The following is a 24,620-nucleotide window of genomic DNA, read 5'->3' as shown; positions in this document are numbered from 1 at the left end:
TCCCGTTTGTTAATTTTTAAGTCTTTCCCTTAAATTACAAAAAATGCATTTTCTCAAGGATGTTAGAATCAATCCATAACTTCCCCACTGTGGACCAATGGGCAACCACCACCCAGCTACTTGGGCCAACAAATCCACCGCCCTGACGTGAAATCCATTGGCAGATGTGGCAAGAGGATGAACCTGGTCTTCCAGTGATTTCAGAGAAGATTCTGGTGGTCTATCAAGGGGCTTATGCTAAAAATGGAAGACAACTTCCTCCTCCTTAGCATCAAAGAATTCTGGCTGCTCAGGTAATTGCAACAATGTAGTGCAGAATATTTTCTCCATAATTAAAACTGCAAGACGGAAAAACGATGTAGGGGACAGGAGAGAGGAATAAATCAAATACTTTAAAGGGCAGTAAACAAACTTCCAAGATCAGTGATTTTCCATCTTTAGTTTGCACTGGTAATAATAATAATTCTAGGAAACTTTTCCAAAGAATTAAATAGACATTCATGTATAAGGATGTTCATCACAACATCTTAACAGTAAAAAATTAAGACACAACCTACGTATCTAGCAATAGGGAACTGGTTCAATAATGGTGGGATATATGATATAAATCCATCCAATGGAATATATGTATGTATTTAAAAACATCTCATATTTAGAATATTTAATAAGAACATATTCATACTAATTTAAGTGAAAAAGCCAGAGCAGACAATATGCACAAACTGGATTTTAAATATCATGTAAAATATTTTTTCCCTTCCTACAGATATTCCAGATGTCAGACTTAAACAGGTATAATAGGTTGCAACCCACATGGTTAAAATAAGGCTTTGAAAATGAGTTTTATCCATACAACTATACTCTTGGTGCCACCTAATGAGACCAAACAAGAGCTTCTCTATTTACAAAGATGATCTGAACATGAGTATGATGAAAATGTTACCTTGTGCCAGCCTTTTAAAGGCCATTTTCTTTTCTTCAGCATAAAGCCTTCATGTTTGTCTGGTCTCTGGACATTGGTTTGGCCTATTTTCAGCCCTTCTATAATTTCCCAGCTGTCAGCTTCCTGAGAGAAAAGAAGAAAAACAAATCACATCTTTTTTGGTGCTTGATGACGCACTAACAGCAGATTCTTAAGTAGAAGTTGCTTTTGAGGCAACACTTGACCCACCAGAAGTATGAGCAACATTCCGCAGCAAATTTAACCTCAGACACAGCTAGGTACTTACAAGTGAAGTTAAAACGAGTTTCCAGGTAGACCTGGAGGTATACGGGTCCATCAGAGATGAGCTGGGGTTGCAGTTTGGGGTAGAAGAGAATTTTGATTACCTGTTCTCAGAAGGTTTAAAATGCATTTTTCCAGATAGCTAATCTCTGGGCACTTTAAAGTTTTAAAGTAAGACTGTTTCAATGACAAATGTTCAATCAGTGTGTGGACCTGGCTTTCTGTGTAGCAATGGAAAGACTGTAGCAGTCTAAGCGGCTTGTAAGCTATTAAACTAAAGAGCAGAGCTACGGGCAGGGAGGCTGTGTGCATTTCAGAGGGCAATGCTCCGCTCACCAAACACACACCAAGAAGTCCATGCTTTCAAAGACACTCACCCAGAGACACAAATCCCTTCGAGCCCATAGAAAGAGCACCAGACTACAAGGCCAGAAATCTGGGATTCTAGAGTCCACACGATCACCTTCCTCTGTTAAAAATGGTTTGCTTTTCCATAAAACATGTTTTGTTCATCCATGGTGTTTAAAAAATTTTTAATGAGTTATCAACATTTAAAAATCAGAAGATTTCAGACTTTAAAAATCCAAATTTGGGGGCCAGTCCCATGGTGTAGTGATTAAGTTCACACGCTCTGCTTTGGTGGCCTGGGGTTCACAGGCTCGGATCCTGGGCATGGATGTACACACCACTCATCTAGCCATGCTGTGGCAGTGTCCCACATACATAGTAGAGGAAGATTGGCACAGATGTTAGCTCTGTGCCAATCTTCCTCAAGCAAAAAGAGGAAGACTGGCAACAGATGTTAGCTCAGGGCCAATCTTCCTCACCAAACCCCCCCCCCCAAAAACCCACATTTCTAGCATTTTCTGAAAGCCTATCAGATCTGGCAACATTGGGCTGCCCTGACGGACAGATGCCTGTCTTCAGTTTGCCACATTCTTCCTTGGGCCTGCTTCCTTGGTAGCTGCCTGGCCCTTAGCAACATCCCAGGTTTTAAAATCCCAGGACTGGTGATTTCTAAGGACCCATGCAGCTTTAAAGTAACCGTTGACCTGGCAAACACTCATATTATAAATCTCAGGCTTGTGGAACGGTGAAGCAGCAGAGGCAGGAGCAAGAAGGTCATATCCCATGCACAACTGCTACCATCCTGCCCACAGTGCAGGGATGCAAAATCTCTCCATGCAGCCTACTCTGCTGCCTCAGTTGTGGAAAGCTGGGTGCAGCTCCAGGGATCAGGAAGGCCCCTCTGTAGAATGCCGCATCCCAAACTGATTCAGGAAGTTGCCTTTGGAAAGGATCTATTCTATCGGAAATCACCCTTCGACCACAGAACAAAGGCTTCAACAGGAATGGCCAATGGTTTCCATGTCAGGACAGATGGACTTGCTGGCCCAACGGTCCGGGTGGTGGCTGTCCAGAACCTGCTGAAGGACTGTGAGGCTGTGACAAGGCCCTGAGGCCAAGGTGCCACCATCAGTTACTGATATCGCGACACGAAGGGAGAGGGCTCTGTATTTACCATCCATTCTTCTTTTCCTTTTCTTTCTCTTTTCATCTCAGAAGCTGCTTGCCTTATGCCCAAGTCAAACATATGTTTAGTGCAAATATGTGTAAATGTAAATGGGGTGGGATTTTCACAGAAAGTTATGTTTCCAGGAGACGTGGCTGAACCTTGCTTCATTCTAACATCATCAAGACTAAGAGAGACTCCTGGCTTCTGAAAAGCCCTGTAAAGTGAGCGTCGTGTCTCTGTCCTATCCAAGCCCAACCCTACAACGCCCCCCACCCCACCAGGAAACCCAATCTGGGACCAGTGTCATTTCTTCTTCTTCTTGGTCATCTCTGAGGGGTCCCAGTGAATAACTATATACCTTACAGAAACACACCTACTGGTGTTCATTTGGCAACATTAAGAGCCCTTTAAAGGATCTGTAAGTTTCTCCTTACATAAGAAAACAAATCCAAAAGTGATTTTCAACTTGGAGATAACACCGTCAGAAACTGTGATCGATCTGGTCAAAACTTTTAATTAAATACAGTCATTTAAAAAAAATGGGTTTTTTTTTCCTGCTTTATCTCCCCAAATCCCCCCTGGTACATAGTTGTATATCTTAGTTGCAGGTCCTTCTAGTTGTGGCATATGGGACGCCGCCTCAACGTGGCCTGACAAGCGGTGCCATGTCTGCGCCCAGGATCCGGACTCTGGGCCGCCGCAGCGGAGCGCACGAACTTAACCACTCGGCCACGGGGCCGGCCCCTAAAAAAAATGTTTATAATGAGACAATTTCAGGCCGTACACCATGTTTTTTGGACAACACAAGTACAGGTGTCATCATCTGAAGTGCACAGTGGAGCGCTTTGGCATTCCCATATTTTAATATTGAATTGCAATTCGACAAGTGAGTATTGCTTATGAATAATATGTTACAATAATAGAAGAAAATAGTACGTTTTTAAAAAAAGTCCCGTATCTTTGCCTTTCTACTCTCACCAGAAAAGTAGATAAAAATTTCCATAAAAATGATGGATGTCTACTGATTTCTTTTGAAAAGTTTGGTATAATCAAGATATTAAAAGACTAAGTCTCCATATATGTGTGAACATAATCATTAGAGCTCTCTCTGTTCTTCGAGAGATAGCTGTATTTAATGACATTTCTATTTTTAGTAGTCCCATCCATTTTTGTTTTTGGCTAGATCTTATCTTATTTGAAGGCTAGTGTTCATCTCTTATCTATTCCGTGTGTGTGTATATATGTGATGAAGAATACTCTGGATAACTTACGAAAATGGAAACATTTAATAATAAGAACAAATGCTTGTTGAATTTTTTTCTAATTAAACTCAGACTGTAATAAGAGCTTGTCCCTGTGAAGCTACGGCTACTGATTTCTATCACAGTAGTATTTTTCTTCTTCAAGTGTTTAACTGCAGAGCCAAAACAAAAAAAGGGATAAGATAGAAAAGGAAAAAAGTTAAAATGAATTTCTTAAACATAAATGGGGCGGCTCTGAATAAACAATTCCATTCACTCTGATGCAATGTTGCAGACCCAAAAGAAATCGAAAAGGATCCTAATATGCCTCCTGCAGTTAAATAAGCCGTCAAACTGACAAAGAGGCAGAGGACTAAGCCAGGGCAAGCAACATTCTCCCTATTTCAATCAGAAATGCTGATGACAATGTTACAAATCAAATGTGTAAGCAATGAAATGACCCAACTCAGTACTTAATATGATCCATCTCTATGCTTAGTAGACTAGGTCTATCCTAAGAAAGCTGAAATTACTTTCTGAAAATTGGAGAATTTTTCTTTGTAATTTCAATAGATATTAATTTTCTGTTTAAAATTATTCAACTTACCTAGGTTTACTTATGATAGAGACAGAGTTAAAAGCCCTAATGTGATCATGTCAGGACTTGACTTGTCAGATATACAAACATTTTTGCTATTATAGAAGTTTTAAAAATACTTTTAATCTAATAACAGTAACTAAAAACAGAAAGTAACCTAATAACCCTAGTCGGTTCATTTGAAAAAACAGAAACATTTCCATTCTCCAGGGTATATATTATGTGTGTATGTGTGTGTGTGTGTGAGTGGGTGGGGGGTTTATGTGAAAATGCTTTAGGAGTAAAAGCACCAAAGAATCTGAACAAATCCTGAGACAGGACACTGTGTATTCCAAACAATGTTTTGCCACCACCAACCAGTGGCCAGGAAGCCCATCTTCTCTCAAAGGGGCTGAGAAATGGTGAGATGCTATGGTATCTGGATCTAATGGGACCCTCTGAGTCAGTTTTAGCTAGGTGAAGGAAGAGCAGAGGAGCAGGAGAGAATTCTAGGCAGTGGTAGAAGGGGCAGACACCCAGCAGCAGAGGAGAGAAAGAGCATGGTCAGTGCAGGGCACTGTGTGCAGGTGGATGGGCTGGAGTGGAAAGCAAGATGCCAAAGAGGGTAGAGATGCGGCTGGCGCGACAGGAGGGGCGAGAGCAAGTCTTGTGTGCGTGTTGCTCCTTGTTTGTTGTTTTAATATCAGCACCTCTCCTTTCCGTTTCTGTGTCTCATTCTCCAAGTCTTCCTTTCTCTGTCTCTCTCACTAACATGGTCTCTCTTTCCCTCTGCTCTAATTGTGACACACTTCCCAGCTATCTGACTCTGGACAACTTACTTATACTCCTGTGCCAGTTTCCTTATCAATGAAATGAGAATCACATCAGTACTCACTTCATCGAGTCCGGTGCTGATGAAGTGAGAGAATATATGTACTACTCCAGTGCCTGGCACCACGTGGGGGCTCAATAAATGTAGTCGCCTTTCCCATTGCCCCTGTGGTTATTTATTCTCTCTCTCCCTTAGCTGCCTATAAGAGACAACTGAAGTTTCAAAGAGATTACTAGCTTTACGTACCAAGTAGACACTCTCTATTTGCCATTCAAATAGAAATCAGATCATTGTTTGTATTTCTAAATTATTTTTTATAGTTTAATGACTACCCCCTTCCTTAGTTTAGCAGTCTACTTCTGTCTGATAGAGTAACTGTATAGCATCTAATAGCTTCAAAGTATAAAGAGGTACAAGTGTGCAGATTCCACAACACAAGGGCAGTAGAGCGTTCTTTTCTTAAAGGATTCTGTTTAATACAGGAAAAGCAAAATGGATGGATCAGTTACACTTATTTAGAAATTAACCTTTTTTGGGAATAAAGTGCTATTTTTATATTTGAATTCAAAATCCCCATGCATTCTATTTTATGAGTTTCTCCGTAGGGGAGCCAACCCATTGAAAATCTCAGGGAGTTGAGCAAAGGGTGGGGATGAATGAGATGGCGTCCCCTGGACTTGTCTTTATGATTTTTGCATTTTAGACATAAATGAAGTTAGATGTTTAGTCTGAGGAAGAAAAGGCTGAAGGGGAGGGAACACTGGCTTCCATGAAACAGAAAAGGTCTTAATCAAGAATCTGTCGTGTTCTCCTTAGAGCTCACTGCTGGGAAAGCCAGATGTGAGAAGAAAACTGAACTCTGAATGCACAACAGCCCCTCCAGGTAGGAACTACTTTACCCTGCAGGTGGGGCAGAGCTTAAGCAAGTCTAAGTTTGAATCCCTGCTCTGCTACTGTGCAGCTTTTTCTGGACTTTGGGCAAGTTACTAACTCCTGGTTTCCATATTTGTAAAATGTAATAAACACCTACACTGCATGGAGCTTTTCATCAGGATTATGTTAAATGAGATAATGTATTTAAACACTTAGCATAGTGCCTGCTTTGCAGTGCATGGGCAATAATGGTAGTAGTAGTTTTTATTATTATTATTATTATTATTGCCAGACTCAGTGATTTTTTTTCTATTAGCTTGGCATAGAAATATTTGCTCATGTCTCCAATAAGGAATGACGATTGTTTCTCTTGCCCTTTTCTCTTAAAATAAAGAGAATTCTGGGCTTTGGGATGTAACCTGCAAATCCCAGCAAAATATACTTTCATCTCCTTCCTCCTTACACAGGGCACAGAAACCCTGCATACCGGAGGCAGAAGGAAGTGGAAGAGCAGCCCTATGACAGGCGTCACAGCTATGTTAGGGGAGTCAGCAGTGACAACTGTGTGCAGTTCAGCATCATCATGTAAGAACAGGCATCATCATGCCATGTGAGAAAGCACCACATCCGTCACTGACCTTAGACAGGGGGACTGGCTCTGGTTCTAGCAACTGCCGACTCACGGAGGGCTCGGTGCTAGAGGAAGCAGTCCTCTCCAGGACATGGAGACTCTGAAAATAAATGGAAATACAGCCCAAGGTTAGACAACCCATTTCTCCTGTGGATAGACATGGGGGTGAGACCGCACAGATCACAGGAAAAACAGTGGGCTGTGTGAAAAACGGTGAGTTCCTGAGGAGACCAAAGGCTGTAGCAATAGCTGGAAAAACGTTAGCACAGAATTTTGTTTTCCCCTTTTAGTGGTTTGCTGCTGAACTTCTGCTGCAATGATGGCTTCAGTCTTCGAGAAAGAGTCAGAGATCACACAAGTTAGAAAAAACACAGAGAGGGGCCGCCCTGTGGCCTAGTGGTGAAGTTTGGTGCACTCCACTTCAGCAGCCCGGTTTGGGGTTTGGATCCGGGCTGGGACCTACACCACTTGTCAGCCATGCTGTGGTGGCGACCCACATACAAAATAGAGGAAGACTGTGTACAGATATTAGCTCAGGGCTAATCTTCCTCAGCAAAAACAAACAAACAAAAAACAACACAGAATATGTCTCAATATTTTCATAACTTTATGAGAAATGTACATCTACTACTTAGATAATTAGCCTTACATGGAAATATTTGCTCACTTCTCCAACAGCAATAGATGAAAAGAAAGGTCTACATCAAAAGTCCAGAGCCTTAATAGCATTTAGTCTCTAGAGTTTCTTATAATCCTCAAAAGATTATTATAATATTATAATTACATATAATAATCCTCGAATGCACAGAGAAGAAAACAATTCATCAAGTACAATAAATGGTAGATGTCTCTTACAAAGACTACAAGGAGCATGTATAGGTCAATAAGATAAGATCCCAGCAGAAAAATGGGAAGAGCATATAAACAGGCAACTCATGCAGAACATGAGAAAAGATGTTCAACTTCAACCACAGAGGTAGTCGAAGAAATGAAAACTAAAATAATAACAATTTTTTTAAACTATCAGATTCAAGAATGGAGCAGGGTTGGGGAGAAAGGCAATATAAATTGGGTATGATCTTTCTAAAGAGGAGTTTAGCAATTTTATTTTAAAAAATTTATTAATTTGCCCATTGATCCAGCAATTCCACAGCTAAGTCTTTACCCTAAAAAAAACCAATCAGATAGGTATGCAAAGACACAAGAATAGATATGTTTACTAAAGCTTTATTTTATTATAGTAAAGAAAATACTGAAAATGAGAATAAACATATGAGAATAGTAGACTTCCAAGGAAACACCATGCACTAATTCAAAATGACAGTGAAGACCTATGTTTATTGATATGGACAAATACCCATGATGTTCTCTCAACTGAAAAATCAGGCTATAAAAAGTATATAGAGGGGATGGCCTGGTGGTGGAGCGGTTAAGTTTGTGTGCTCTGCTTTGGTGGCCCAGGGTTCACCATTTGGGATCCCAGGTGAGGACTTATGCATCGCTTATTAAGCCATGCTGTGGCAGGTGTCCCACACATAAAGTAGAGGAAGATGGGCATAGATACTAGCTCAGGGCCAATCTTCCTCAGCAAAAAGAGTATTGGCAGCGGATGTCAGCTCAAGGTTAATCTTCCTCAAAAAAAAAAATCTACAGAATACGTTGATGTTATACATACAATCAAAATATATTCCAGAATATTAATGGTAACTATACAAAGGTGGCAGGATTATAGGTGATTTTAAATTTTTTCTTAATATTTTTCTAATTTTTTTATGTAGGAGACATTACCTGTATATTTGGAAAAAACATTAAGTACTTTCTATTGGGGGGATAAGTTTGAAAGACATCAAAGAAATAACTCAATGGAGTTAATATTCAGACATAGGCTGAAAATGACATTAACATTTTTACTCCAGTTATAACATTTCATTGTTTCAATAGACAAAATTGGTATTTTATTTACTTAATGAGGTCTCTTTTTGATATCTCACTTGAAAACTATTTAGATTAATATTTGCTTTTTCATGAAGAAAATTACACTTTACCTGAGCTAAATTATTACAATTTCCTTGTAAAATTTCAAGCTTTTGTTGTTTCTATAACCTTGAAAACAAAGCGTCTGGTCATAGATTTTTACAATCCTACCTGAATGTATTTTTTTAGTCATTTATAGAAAAGAGAATAATTGAGGTGAAAGATTTATGAATTACTCTTATTTCTCCAATTTGTGAGAAGTAGAAGAAATAAAACAGATATTTTGGTGCTAAACATAAAGTTGGGAACAGATTAGGAAGAATTCCTAATCTAGCAGCTATAGGGTCCAAGGACAATTTAAGCATCAACTGTGCCTTTGCTCTTTCCATTCCCAGATTTACTTGAATTAGCGGAGGAAAAATGCTAACAGTGGCTGAGTGTCCATGTTCGTGCCAGCGCCTGTTGTGGGAGAGTCTATCCTCATACTTGCAGGTTGCTGGGCAATAAAACACACATAGATCGCTCCGCCCCCTCCCCAAATAAACATGTTAAGAGAAACAAAACTTGGGAAGAAACTTGACCTTAGCAACTATGTAAGGAGGAAATAAAGGATTAACTCAGGAATTTAGCCAGGGGAAGGAAACAAAATCCCTGAATTTCCAAATCAAGCCACAGACACAGAAATCAATTTAGGATATTTAAAGTGTGACAAAAATGAGTTTTGTCTCTACAGATACATGGGGAAATTAAAATGTTGCTAGAATTTTGTTGATCAAAAGGGTTAGCAACCAAACACACCGGGACAGAATCTGTGAAATACCTCCTGCAGCACCTGGCACAGACACAGCATTAGTTTCTTCTCTACCTGATTTTAGAAAACAGTTTATATCACAGAAGGAAAGCAAAAGGTTCATTCATTTCAAATATCGAACCATGTAGTATATGTTCAGCTGAGTGAAAAATCCAAACCCCAAATTTTGTTGATTTGCCAAGACACAGAGAATCATAAAAATGTTTACTAAGAAAAAGTAAGTAAATGAACATTTTTATTATCACAAATGTATGTATATATCTTACTGAAAAATTAAAGCATCATTTATAAACTTATCGGCTGATACCATTATAAATGTAACCAGCTTCAGAAAATAAGCCTTTTCATTTAACCCCTAGAATGATAACAAAGAAGCCAAAAGCTCTTATACAAACTTGCCAGTCTTATATTTGTATATTATTAGAACTCAACTATCATTATCTATCCAATAATAAAAATTAATCTACTACCTTAAGAATCGCCTTCAAACTCATGGTTTTTAAAACCAAAAGCATATCCCTGAAGTAATGTAATCACACACAACCATTCACTATATTTAATGAAATATCTAAGTACTTGAATGCTACATTTTATTGGCAGATATAAAGAAGACAGTTTTCAAACTTAACATACTCAGTCTTGGACTTTAATTAGATAGGGCGCTACCTGAAGGTAGGGACCAGCTCATCTTCATCTTGGTATCCCACCCTCTCTACCCCCAACCCATCCCATCCTAGCACAAGCACTTGCACACTGTAGCCAGTCAAAGGTTTCTGGAATTTTTCAGTGCTCTCTGATTAATGTGTAGAGAACAGCTCCTCAGCTCTCATTAACACATGATTAAGCATAAAACTGCCTTCTAGCTTCATCTTGGAATTATAAAAATCACAGCTCAATAGGATAGAACTTTTGAAATCATTTAAAGGACTTAACTTTTAAAACAAAAACCTAGTGGATTAATCACCGAGCTGTTGTTTATTAGATTTAAAGCTAAGACTGGTCAATGGGGAACATCAAATTTAATTTGGCAACATCTTCAGTAACAAAAATGAATTCTTCTCATAAGGTTTCCTTTAAGATCATAATTTGTGCTATAATTTTGTACTTTTTTTTCATGAGCTGGCTATTTTCATATTCTTTCACAGTGACTTGGAAAGACATACCACATACCTTCAAGGTGTTATACATATTACATAAGCAAGTTAAATAAAGGGTTACATAAACCTGTTAATTATTCTTTTAAAATCAAGTTTCCTTTCAAATACTAAAATTACAACTTAATTTCCAGGTCAGTGTTTTTTTTTTTTAAGACTTCTGTTTTTTAGAGCAGTTTTAACGTCATAGCAAAACTGAGAGGAAGACACAGAGATTTCCCATATACCCCCTGCCCTCACACATGCATAAACTCCCCTATCCATATGCCCCACCAGAGTGGTATGTTGGTGACAACTGATGACCCTAGGTTTACTCCAGGTTAGTTTTTTAAGGAACTTAGGAGACAGGGAAGGTGGAAGTACTTACCCGCCATTTGATCCCCCGGCTCAGAGAGAAGTGTTGCATATTTAGCTTAAAACCAGGAGTCTAGAACACATAGTTCACCGCAGCTCTTTAATTTGGTAAAAGTTTGTTCCCTGGGTAATGTTTACTGATCTCAAGACCTCCTGGGCAGCAAGTGAAAATGTGCCAACATGACTATAGGCTGGTTTACTTGGTATCAAAGATGTGGGTAAACAGACAGACAATGAGACATTTAATAATAGCTGAACGGTTTAGTGCAACTCCCACAGAGAGGACAATGACTCTCAAAGTGAGAGTTCACAAGATCTGCTGAACGGGTCTCTTGGTTTGTCACACCTGTCATTTATTTTAATTTCATTTCAAAGTCATAAAGGAACTGCTGGAAATATTTTAGCCTGTGGCTACAAATTTCTGTATAGATTTACTCTTCATACAAATTTAGGACAGTAATTACAAGAAGTGGACCACTGCTCTCTGAATGCTAACTCTATTGAAATTGTGCGTCTGATCATCTGAGCTATTTTTATATTCATGAATTATGCAAAATATTTTCAAAGAAAAATATCCACAATAATTCAGAAACTTGTAAAGTATGTTTTTCTTGAAACTTTTGGCTGTGAGGCTTGTCTCTCTTCCAGGTGTATCTAATTTTAACATAGAAACACTGTATCAGTGATACTGGTAACCTTCACGTGATAACTGTTGAGGATGACAATGGTGGTGGCAGTTAATGTTTAGTGCTTTCTATATCACTGTCTCTATGCTTTACATCGATTTTTCATTCCATCTTCACAAAAAGTCTTTGAGTAATGACTATTAAATTTATTTTATGGCTTATTGAACAGAGAGAGACACAAAGAGGATAAATTAATGACTCAGAGTCAGTAAGTGTTGGAGCTGGAATGTGAATCAAGATTTTACTCTGGAGTCCAAGCATTTAAATACTGCCTTTTACTGAAGGGAAAGCTAACGTTAATGACAAAAATTATAGCAATTTAAGTGTGTATTTCCTCAAGACTAACTGGACACATCAAAGGCATCCTCTACCACAGCCATCCGTGGAAACAGAGAGGCAGAAATGAAGAAAACAAAAAAGATTACAGAACTCTTAGACATGGTGCAACCTCAAGGTTCATTTCCAAGTTTCAAGAACTAAGAGCAAGCCAGCTAGCTTTTATTTTAGGGAGGCAGTAGCCGATGCAGAGAAAAAAACATATGTTTTGCGCTCATACAGATGAGCATACCCACCGTCAAGCTGCTATTTACCACGTGACTTGGGCAAACCACGAACCTCTCTTAGCCTCAGTGTCCTCTATCTATAAAGTGGGGATGGTAATGTCTACTTAGAAGACACTGGCAGCCACAGAGTTGGCACTCAGCGTATGCACAGTGTTGCCCAGGGGTTGGCACACAGCAGGTACTCAGTGAATGGCAGCTGGCATCTCAGTTATAAACACCACAAGAATAAACATCTAGGAATCTTAGGCATTCTTATTGCCGCAGAAAGATGTCTCCAAACACGCTGCAGGTCTACGACATCTGGGTGCCCTTGTGGAAGGGAATATTCACACCTGACATGGCCAGGTCACCAAGTCAATCCAGTAACCATAGTCAGCACCACCTCGTGACCAGAGCATCAGAATTTATGGAGAAAGTTGACAAAGTGAGTGGAGACATGCCCTAGATCCTTGCCAGTAGGAAAGCAACAGCAGTGAAAGGCAATGCAGACTCTGCCTCCTTCAGAATCCCTGCAGCAGAAGATGCGCACGGACTTGCCTGCTGTCTTCTTCAAGGAATTATTTTTTCTTTGGAATAGCATAAAATAGTAGAATCACCAAAGCCAGAAGGCCACGACTGAAGAAGTAGTAATTCTACTATTTTCTCGATAGTAACAATTACCTTGTCCTCACTGACAGACGGCAGAATTGCATTAATAATAAATAAATCAATCAATCTCCACATAAGCACTGCTAAAATGAATGAAAGTAGAAAATTTTAGAAAGAGTGGATGGAAAAATTCCACACAGAACACCTGGGAAACCCTGAAGGAAGGAAAGCAGTCATCACAGCCTTGACTCTTCCTCCATGGAAACATGAAGGTCATTAAGAACCAATTGCTGTGGCACCATGTTGAACTGATCCGTTGGAAACTTTGCATTGTAAGAAATATCGTCAGGACCCATCAGGTGGTCCATTTATAGCCCGTGGCCATTCAGCAATCTTGACTATGAAGTTGTAAAAGGCATGTGAATAAACAGCTTTTGAATTCCTTTAAGGAGCACTGGAACCAGAACTTACTGGTGGGCTTGCTCCTTACCTGTACTCTCAACACTCACAGACATGCAACAAAATCACCAAAACCCCAGCAACTATGATCAAACTTCATTACAGCAATTATAAACGGATGGCAAATGACGGGGACAAATACTAAGCCACTTCAAGAGCAAAGGCTCTGGAACGTGTAGAGCTAATTTAAAAGGCAGGAGAACAGTTCCGTGTGACTCGAACAGAACACTAAAGTCAAGTTAATTTGTAGTTTTCTATAAGGCTATTAAAATGACCCAAAAAAGACAAAAGTTTTCAGTATGATAATCACTCAAATGATTATGCTAACAATACAAGCAAAAAATGAATCTTTTATATATATATCTATTTAACATTTATGTACATATATTTTAGGCTGAGTTGGTCTGTTTTGATCATTCTTGTAAACTCAGAGCAGATATATCTATGATTTGCTTATATGTACTCATAAATATTTGCTGGATGAAAGAACAAATAAATATTTGTTATAATATATACAGTGTCTAAGTTCCCACTCTTCGGCAAATGTGAGGACAAACGCTGGCCCAGCTCCTGCGTCCACACCTCGAGGATGGTTTTAAAAACTTGCTCCAAGTTTCCCATGTGGCATATTTTTCATATTCATTTAATTTAAAATTTTATACTTATGGAGTTAAGGCTCACAATTTTATTATTAAAATAGCTCAGACTTATATCAGATTAACTGCATTCCAAATACTATTTTAAAGCTACATGCATACGCATGTTAACTCACAAAATATGACCTTTAAAAAATATGCATTTTTGACTATAAAAGCAATACACATTCAATGCAGAAATTTGGGGTAGGGGGAACAGAAAAGAAAAAAACAAACTAAAACCACTTATAACCAGCAATAAACTCTTTCAGTATCTTACTATATTTGCTTTCAGGTTTTTAAAATGTATATATACACTCAATTTTAGAAACAAAATTGGAATTACACTGTATTTTCAATGTAATAGCTGTTTTTTCCAACTAACAATATGCAATTTTCCCACAGCATTTAACATTCTTCAAAAACATTTAACAGCTGTGCAATATTCCACAGTATGGCTATGAGATGTTATTAAAATAACTCCGTGTTGGACATTTGGCTATTTCTAATTTTTTAATGCTATAAAACTACATTGACAAACATCTTTGCACAGAAATCTTTATATGTATCTTTGGTCATTTCCTTAGAATACATTTCTTAGAAGCTGAGTTACTGGGTCCTATGGTATGAACTTTTTTTTTTTTTAAGATTTTATTTTTCCTTTTTCTCCCCAAAGGCCCCTGGTACATAGTTGTATATTTTAGTTGTGGGTCCTTCTGGCTGCGGCATGTGGGACACCGCCCCAGCGTGGCCTGATGAGCGGTGCCATGTCTGCGCCCAGGATTCGAACTGGTGAAACCCTGGGCGGCTGAAGCAGAGTGCGTGAACTCAACCACTTGGTCACAGGGCTGGCCCCAATGATATAAACTTTTAAAAGACTTAAGATATATATTACAAAATTTCCCTCCAGAAAAGTGGAATCAATTAACATGCTTAGCAGTAGTGCATGAGTGTCCATTTCTCTGAAACCTCACTAAAACTGGCTGTTACCATTATTACAAAATCAGCTCTTAATTAGGATTTGAGGTCGGGAAGTCTGGGACTTTAAAGTACACACTGTGCGCAGGCGTTCCTTTACCTTTGGAGAGAATTTTACTTACAGCCTAGGGGAGTTACAGCAGATACTGGGCAGAGAGATGGCAAAATTTTCTATTTGCCCAAGTTGAAAATCAAATAAAACAGTTTGTAGACTTATGGTCCCTCAGGATGATGTTTTTACAGTCCTAATGAAACACCTAAAAGTGTATTCTGTAAGAGCAATGATTTCCAAACCTGGGTGAATGACAGTCTCCTGGGGAAGCTTCTGTAAGGACAGATTCCCAGGCTCCTCAGCGACCTACTGAATGAGCCCTCTGGGGTTCACTAACTGATTACACTGTGGCTCTCTCTGTTTGGTGTTATGCCTAAGAAATGAACAGGCAGCGTAAATCTTGGGTCGGAAAGACGAATTTGCTGCTATAAAAATGCTATCCCAAACCAGCCAGCTCAAGGTAGTAAGAGATAACTTCTTTAGTGAGAATCTAAGGCAGGCCTAGAGAACCAAAATGTTCTGGCAAACATACCAGGGTAAGCGGCAAACAGACTCTTTCTCGAATAATGGTGAGTTCTGAATCACTTGTGGATAATGAGTGTCTGAGTGCCAGGTGGCAAATTTCTTTCCAGTGGTCTCAATTTCAGCACAACTGACATGAACTGAACACATACTTTAAACACTAAGCAGCAGCGACAGCGATCTCCAAACGCTGGGGACAGCAAGAAAACTGTGGGGCTGCTCATTTCGTCTCATGGAAAAGGCTAATCGCAGTTTTGGGTAGGCAAATAAATGACCAAAACTTCTCATTCCAAAGGCAATACGTGTAGTGAAACTACAGAAAATTCAGGAAAGCACAAAGAACATAAAATTCACCTTTGACCAATACTTCACGATAATAACTATTAACATTTTGGTCTAGGTACCATAGTGTCTATTGTTTCCCAGGCCAACGAGGATGGGAAAATCACTATTACTGCTGAGGGAAATGAAGAGGCAATACAAAACTGAAAAATAATCGACAAACGCTTTCTTACAAAGTTCACTTAGAAGTGGACAGAAGGCCCTTCTGGACATTCAGCTTGTCAACACTTAGCAACAGAACAAACATATAGTGCGGTGGCCAAAAACAGGGGCTCCCGAATCAGGCTTCCGAGGGGCAAACTCTGTCTTAACTGTACTTTACCTGTGACCAAGATATTTCACTTCTTCATGCCAGATTTAGTTCTCTGAAAAGTGATGATAGTTCCAGCCTTCCACAGCCAGAACTCACGAAATATTAGCTGTTGCTGGTGTTGTTCTCTTAGCTTATTCGTGAACTTTGCCTAATATTTAGACTTTTCAGAAAACCAATTTACAAAATGCATTTAAATCACAAAAGTTGGTCCTTGTTTGTCTGCAAGCAAATATTATTTTCCCATTGACATTGGCCTGAAGTCTTAAAAAAAATAGGTTCTATGGGATGGGTGGAATCCCAAAAAGGCAAAATTGGAAGAAACTTGAGAATTTAAATATACCTAGCACTGACGGCTTTTTTCACCAGCATAACTCTAGTGAGGACACTCCGCAGATTTTCATATCAAGATAGTATTTCCTCTGTGAACCGAGAGTCAGGTTCCAGGGTCATCCTGAAAATCCCTGCCTCTACAGAATTCCACACAGAGCTAAGAATTTTCTATTCAGATACCGGCAGATTTCAAATTATATTCCTCTTCACTGATAAGACTGGAGATTATTTAAATTGGAGATTAGGTATTAAATTAGAATGCTTGAATTTTTTTCTCCAAAGATTAGAACATTTTTCTTTGAAGTAATCTTACATTTTTCACAACTCAAAGATGGAAAGAGGTTTCATATTCAGAAGATAGAGACACGATATTTCAAAGTGGCAATTTGGTTATTTCATTTAACAAAGTTATTTGAAGGAGATGCTTCAGAGGTTGAACTGGAAGAGAGACATTCCAATTCAGTTCATGTATATGCTGGTGGATATTTTCATGAGCCTGTTTGTCCAAGAAGAGAACTTGTTATGAAAACCCTATACATAGAGTACAGCCATTGATAAGGAACATTTATACTTTCTGGTTTCCTAGGCACCTTCTTCACTGACAATGAAAGCAGAAAGTGTCGCAGACGCTGCTGATGTCAGAACTGGGCGGTACTGACAGCAGCCCATGGTTTACAGGAGTCCCACTGAATCACTGCTGGGGATGGCCTTCATGGGTCACCAGTGGGCATTAACTGAATGGGCCGCAGTTAGATTTAAAATATATTGCTGTTGATAATATATAGGAATAATGTTTAGGTACCCAAGTAATTGAAATCTTCTATAATTGTTAAGAACTGACCATGACACTGAACGCATATTTTATAAAAACTGGCAAGATTAACTACCAGCCTCCTATGACTTATTTACAATAGAATTTTTCCTCTGAAGTTTTTTATCTTATAATCTCTGAGCTTCAGCAAACTTTAAATCATTATAAGAACTAGCTGGTATTTTTTTTCTTTGGTTTTTCACTAAACGAAAAAGATTGACTCATTTAAGCATTTACAGTGTCCAAGCCAGTAGAGCTATCACAATTCATTTCAATAAGAGATACTATCACCTGGTAATCATGCATTCCAAATCCTAGGTTCTTACAGCAAGAGTGTCTGATTTTCTGAAATGACTTGATAATGATACAAATAAAAATAATCAATGGCTCCAAATACAGCTCTCACTTTTAAAAATATGGATCCCAGAACTACTGAAACTGTCTCTACAGGGTGGCCTCAGTCTTGTATATTGTAAAATATTCGCTAAAATATGTAAATGTAAGGGTGATTATCAAAATAAACAAACAAAATCCAGTCAGCTCATCAAAAACTTAGCCTATTATATAATGTTACCATAAAATAAGTACTATGAGAGATTAGGAAACAATAATTTCTGTTTTAAAATAAAGAGTTTACCTCCCACCCCCACCAATATTTTTCACATCTGTGTAGAATGCTCCCAACACTTTGCTTTTGTCTGATATCACTTCCTTCAGAAGCCTCAAGCCATTTAGTCCACCATACATCACTGGCAGCAGCAAGCTGGAGGGTCTGTGTCTCCTAGCTCCCTCTGACACCCTGGGACCATCCTTCCTCTATTCTCAAAACCCACTCTTCTTGGGAGACTCGAAACTCCCGACTACACTGCTTTCTCTCCTTGTCACCTCCCAACCTCATGATTATTCCTTCACAGCTATCAAGGCCTCTGGAACCTGATTCACAATCTTCCTCTCTGTGCCAACTCCTCATTCATTTAGTCATTCAAATATATTCTGAGCCATACCATATGCGAGGTACTGTGTGAGGAGCTAAGGATACGTTATTGAACAAAATAAAACCCGTTTTCAGAGATCTTACATTTCAGTGATAGGGAATAGAGGAAGGGGATACAGATATAAACAGATAAACAGGTCACTTGTCAGGTGGTGGTTAATGCTTTGATGACAAATAAAACGAGGTAAGTGGACAATGAGTGATGAGGATACGCAGGGAGGACAGAGAAGGCTACTCAAAAAGGGCACATTTGGAGAATGAGTCAGTGGTGTGAGCAAACTGGGGATGCCTGGAGAAAAAGCAAGCCAGGCTGAGGGGGCCAAAATACAAAGGCCCCAAGGTGGGAGCACATCTAAGGGAAATGTTGGAGAGAACTAAGTGAGGGAGAACATGGCAGGACACAGGATCAGAGAGGCAGGCAGAACCAGGTTACGAATGACCCTGGAGACAATGGTCAACAATTCAATTATCTGGAGAGAGACGGGAAACCACTGGAGGGCCTGAAGCAGAGGAGTGGCTTGATCTGACTTAAGTCTGAAGGGATCACTCTGACTAGTCTGTAAAAAGTGACCTGTATGTTGGGCAAGGGTAGAGGCAGGGGGACCAGTTAGAAGACTATGGCAATAGTCCTCGTGAGAAATGATGGTGGCTCAGACCAGGGTGGAGGGGGAAGAGGTTGGTAAGTAGTGGTCAGATTCCAGATACATCCTGAAGGTAGGACCAACAGGATTCGCTGAGGGTTTGGAAGCAGGATGTGAGAAAAAGAGAGGAGTCAAGGATGACGCCTGGTGAGTGTTTTGGCCTTACCAAATGAAAGGACAGAGTTGCTGGTTACTGAGATCAGGAAGACTGAAAAGGAGCAGATGTGAGAGGGAAATTAAGAGTTCAGTTTTGGACATGTTAAGTTTGAGATGCCTTCTTAACATCCAAGTGGAGATCACTCTCGGTCATTTAAATATTACTGTGGTTGACTTGATATCCAGGATCAGAGTTGGCAAATTCAAATGGCTTCAGGGGCCAGGCAAGAAACATAAATAAGTATTGAAATACAATAAGGGGGGGTAGGGATTGTGGCTGATGAGAGTGCAAATGCTCCATCTAAAGGGGAAGCCACTCTTTTTTTTTTAATTTTTGCCTTACATTTTATTGTTGTCCAATATTATAGCTTAATCCTAACTTCTACTACTTTATACTGTCAAAGCTTCTTTATTTATTTATTTATTTTTTGCTGAGTTAGAATTGCCCTGAGCTAACATCTATTGCCAGTCTTCCTCTTTTTTTCTTTTTCTGCTTGAGGAAGATTAGCCCTGAGCTAACATCTGTGCCCACAAGGGGAAGCCACTGTTGAACCCAGTCTAGATTTGCAATTTGGAATCCATGCCCGGTGTTCCTAGATCTTCCAATTTATTAACAGAAAGGAGAATCTGGATTTTTAACAATGTAATCTTAGGAAAATAAAAATTGTTCCACAGTCTACTAAACTGTAGAAGTGATCAGTTAAATAAACTTCTAACTGCAGGATTTTTTAAGGTCCTTAATTTATTAATGTGCACTGCAAAAAGAGAGTGTTTAGCATTTCTCTAACTTACTTGACAGCAGAACCCTCTTTTCACGCAACATCTCAAGGGACAGGCCTTCCTTGGCACATACTTTGAGAAATGCTGGTTTATGTGTTCACTGGACTCCTTTATATCCTCTTTGAAAAGTTTAGGGTGCATATTTCTTGCAGCTTCTGAGACATAATAGATTACACACACAGCCAATTTTATTAGGTGTTACAACATCTAATATTAGACTTGAATGAAATGTAAATGGAGCAATTACTAAAGTCTTCCAATTTGTCAAATGCTAAGTGGAGTCTTGACCCTCTCATTGGTAAAGAAACACTTAGTGATCACATTAAATAAATCACTTTATCTCCCAACTCCTCTCCCTCCTTCACCTGTTGGGCTGCATAACTCAGTGTCAGGAAGGGGAGCCAATTACCACTATGCACTTGGCAGATGTCCTTTGTTTTACATATCTATGAGTAAGGAAGAAGGGAGAGGACAAATAAATCTGGACTGGAAAATCTGTAATAAAAAGACAAGACCAATATTGTTGCAGGTCTTTAAAAATATTCTCTAGGATATACTAAAGTATTTGAAGTGCAAGACTTGTCTCTGAGGAATTAGAGTGCATAGTCTATTTAAAAGATCTCACAATACAGTTGGGGAGGTCATACATAAAAAGATAAACAATATAAAATGTCAAATGTTGTCAAAAAGTTCTATAAAAGTTCAGAGAAGGGAGAGGGCAACGTAGGTTTGAGTGGTCAGTGAAAATGTTCCAGGCGCTGAAGCATACGGAGGTATCAGGTCAAGAGGAGGGTGATGGGCAATCCATGCAGCAAAGAGAAGGGCAGAGATAAAGACAAGGCAGTTTTAGGAACCATGAGCAGATAAGACTGTACAGGTTAGAAGGAAAATGGGACACTGAGGCTGGATCAGATGATGGTGGTCCCTGGACACTAAGCAGGTAAATCTGGTCTTAATGGTGTAACCAAGAGTCTCTGAAGGGTTTTGAGCATGAATCTGCTGTATTAGGGAACTTCGATCTCATGGGGCCATAATGGAGACAGTGAGGCAAGAGCACTCTGCAGGATCCCGGGTTCAGGTGATGAGAGTGTGGGCTAGGGAGTGGACAGTGGGAATGGAAAAAAATTATGATATTATGAAGGAGGAAATAATGAATAGGACTTGTTAACCTACTCAATGTGGGAGAGGCAAAGGAGAACAGAATGGCTTTGACCCTGGGTCCATGAGAGAATGATTATCCCGATAGCAAACAGGTTTATATATATTGGTTCAAGGTGATAGTGGTACATCTAAGCAGAAATGCCTAATCGATTAATTAGTGATCCAGGACTCGAACTTGGGAAGGACAGGCAAATAACGTGTATTAAAGTACCACGTTAATTATTGTGTATTAAAGTAACATGTATTAAAGTATTCTCAGCTTTGTGCTAGATCCTTTACCTACATGATAAATTTAGGAGAGAAATAGGGATGGACTTTGCGATTTGGTACCATCTGCATAGATATCAATCAAATCAGGAGAATGGTAACATTCAGTGAAGACTAATTTATCATACCTTCTCTATGCCCCTTCATTATGAAAACATATTTTCATAGTTATGTTTTATGTCATAATTATCACACAAAAATAGATGCATACAAAAAACACCACATCACATCACATCACAGGATCACTTGAAATTTCTGATTTCCATAATTAATATTGGATTTTAGGAAGCAATTGCAAGAGAAAAGGAAAAACAGAACTATAATTGTTTTTTATTCTTCTTTCCCTTTAGGGAGATGAAGAAACACAAAGCAGGACACAGAAAGGAACCAAAAGGGAAAGTATTTGGGAGAGTTTCCACCTGCTGAGATAAACAGGAATGAAAGTCATCTCTCTCCTTAAAGAAGAAAAACCATTTGAATATTGTCTTAGTTTTTTAAAATTCTTTATCAATTTACAAACATGTTCCTTTATTCCCATCATAAAACCTCCATTCACAAGCCAGCTAGGAGTCACACATTCCACCTTCAAACACACTCTGGCAGAGCAGGGTCTCCGTTTTTCCCTGTTGTTTTGCATGCTGGCCCCAGAGCTCAGGTCCAACAGGCAGATCAACCATGCACAACAGATGTTTCACGGCAGTCATCAGTCTTTTCCATTTGCCACAATTCTCCAGGGTGAGCTGGGTTGATCCCCTCCCTTTCCCCAGCAGCCAGGAAGGCCATGTTGCTTAAAATGTCTCTAAATTTAAATGCCCAGGGCAAGGAAAAAATGGAGAAGTCGTAACAGGAAAGGGCAGGTGAAGGGTAGACTGAATTTGCAAACTCAGCATCTAATCATGCAGTTGTTATTTAATATAAATGTGTTTTCATTCATGGCACTCTTCCTTTCTTTGACGCTACAAATGCAATACAATAAATATTATCACTGTGTGTAATCATAGATTTAGTTAATGGTATAACGGCTTGTAACGAACAGAATATAACTGTCCTATTTGAACTCTATTGGAAAGGACACCAATGTCAAAAATTCCCCAAGACCTGTGGTTGAAATATCTGCCTTAGAATCTGTGAAAGATAGACAGACAAGGAATCCCTGATTCTAACAGATTCCCCTGGAATCTCTTGCTGGAAATAAGAGAGGGAGTGCTGGAAGGGTTTGTAGACTGATGACTTCCTAAGGAACACCCCCAGAAGTGCATTCCCACCATCGAAAAGAAAGAATTCACTTCTGGAACTGGCTATCTCAAGACCCAAGTCATATATTTGGAGCACACAAAATTGGGGGGGAAACCCCTCCAAGAATCTTCACTGATCGAATGCCCCGCGAAAGGAGAGTTTTTAGGAAAAGCTAACAACACCTGCTTATTGTGAATTTCCAGTTACACAACAAAAATCCTATCACAAGATAACATTATAATAGCAAACAGTAACACTCAGACAAGTGCTTGGCAAAAGCACCACCTGTTCTGACAATGAAGAGAATTTATACGGACTCATTCCCACCCAACCTTGGCGGCAGACTAGCCGCTGAAGTAGTAACGAAATAACTCTGTATAAACAAAAATAATTTGTCAAAAAAAATTGGCTTAATGGGATAATTAAGCAACAATAATTCACTTTCTCTACTTTAAACATTGTCTGAGTTCTCACTGTCCTTAATTCCCTGATACTACAATTTTATACGTATCCTAATTTCTGAATCTGACTGCTACTAGATTCCATGAAACACAAAACAGAAGTTAGTGCTTGACAGGCCAGCGAGAGACTTGTAGGAAGACAACCTTTGCAGGTCCAGATCCCTTCCATCTCCACGGATGAAGAGAGGGAGAGTGGAACATTCAAGTTCCTGGAGTTGGCCCCTGCCTCCAGGTGCAGACAGCGAGAGGAAACCCAGAGGGCCACCCTTCCTGTGGTCTGCACGCTAAAAAAAAGATCCTAAACAACAGAAAAGCAAGAGCAGGATATTCGTGACATCATCAGGGTGATCTACCGAAAACAGTGAGTTTTCCTGTGGAATAAGAATCCTCACAACAAAATTTCAGAATTAATTAGCAATTCCATTACATCCTAATGGTACTGTATTTGCATAAAATACCAAAATGCACTTTATACTCTTCTCTTACCTGCCGACTCTCCCTTTGGGAGGACGTTGAAGAGGAGGCACTTCTATGGGTTGGAGTGGACGTTTTATGAGCAGGGGAGATGCCCTTCTCGTCTGAACTCATAGCTGCAGCGAGTCTAGCTGTATGCACGTAAGACCATCCCAATTGTGTCGCAAACTCACAGACACAGAAGTAGATGATTTTTCAGCTTTAGTCCATTTCATGAATCAGGATTGACTAGAAAAGAGGAGGCAAATATTCTGGGTGTCCAAAACACCTAAAAGCAAAACAAACAAAAAAACTTCACGTAAGTAATTAAAACAAATAAAAAATCATTATATTTAGGAAAAAATACTAACATGTTAGTGAGAGGAAGAACTCTGACACATTAGCAAATATTATTTCTTCCTCTAGACCTTAAGGTAGAGGATAGAAGGGTTAATATGTAACAAAAATCTACCAACAAGGAAAACGGGAAGAAATCATGTGCTAAAGTCATATTCTTCCCTTACACTCTCTTTGTTTTAAAGCAGATTATGATGCTATGTTCTGGACCCTCATGCCAAAGTCCAACCGTTTCTTCCCCTGAGAGTCAACTTTCCCTGCCCAATGGATTATAATAAGAGCTCAGTCCACGTTTGTCTTCATTTTGGTTTATCCATGTCATGTATGTGATGGTTAAATCCAACACAAAAGTCAGACAGAAAACGTAAAAGCGTCCATGCATTTTGTGCATCATGTGATCCAGCATTTAGGAAAGATCAAGGAATACACACATCCACGGTTATTGCACCTCAAGACCACAGCACACCTACACATGACTCTCAACTCAACGACCAACAGGCTATCAAGCATCTACAAATTGACAGGTATGTTTTGGAACTGGGGCAATGCTTGGAGTTGCTTCACCTATCCACAGCCAAGAGCCCCTTCATTTTTCACTTGGATTCATAAGAAAGTCTGCACTGTAAGAACCAGGGCTAAAACCTTGT

The 24,620-nt window shown here is 39.3% G+C and overlaps 1 protein-coding gene across 13 annotated transcripts in view; it reads right to left on the bottom strand.

Moving 5' to 3' along the window:
* OSBPL6 (oxysterol binding protein like 6) overlaps nucleotides 1-24,620 on the bottom strand; it is a 102,265-nt gene that overhangs the window by 55,768 nt on the left and 21,877 nt on the right. For 12 of the 13 annotated variants that reach the window (XM_046659241.1, XM_046659244.1, XM_046659243.1 and 9 more), the window contains 3 exons: nucleotides 23,650-23,905; nucleotides 6,903-6,995; nucleotides 944-1,066 (listed from right to left, as the gene is read on the bottom strand). In XM_046659241.1, the coding sequence (XP_046515197.1) occupies nucleotides 944-1,066; nucleotides 6,903-6,995; nucleotides 23,650-23,751 (318 nt within the window). In that variant the 5' untranslated portion in view covers nucleotides 23,752-23,905. Of the gene's footprint in view, nucleotides 1-943; nucleotides 1,067-6,902; nucleotides 6,996-11,201; nucleotides 11,308-23,649; nucleotides 23,906-24,620 lie in introns of those variants that run through there. The other variant, XM_046659247.1, reaches the window with a different exon arrangement.

Source organism: Equus quagga, chromosome 4, assembly GCF_021613505.1.
Source record: "Equus quagga isolate Etosha38 chromosome 4, UCLA_HA_Equagga_1.0, whole genome shotgun sequence".
In the NCBI taxonomy this organism is placed as follows: Eukaryota; Metazoa; Chordata; class Mammalia; order Perissodactyla; family Equidae; genus Equus; species Equus quagga.
Note: the sequence above shows the minus strand (reverse complement) of the source record. Positions and strands in the feature narration are given on the sequence as shown.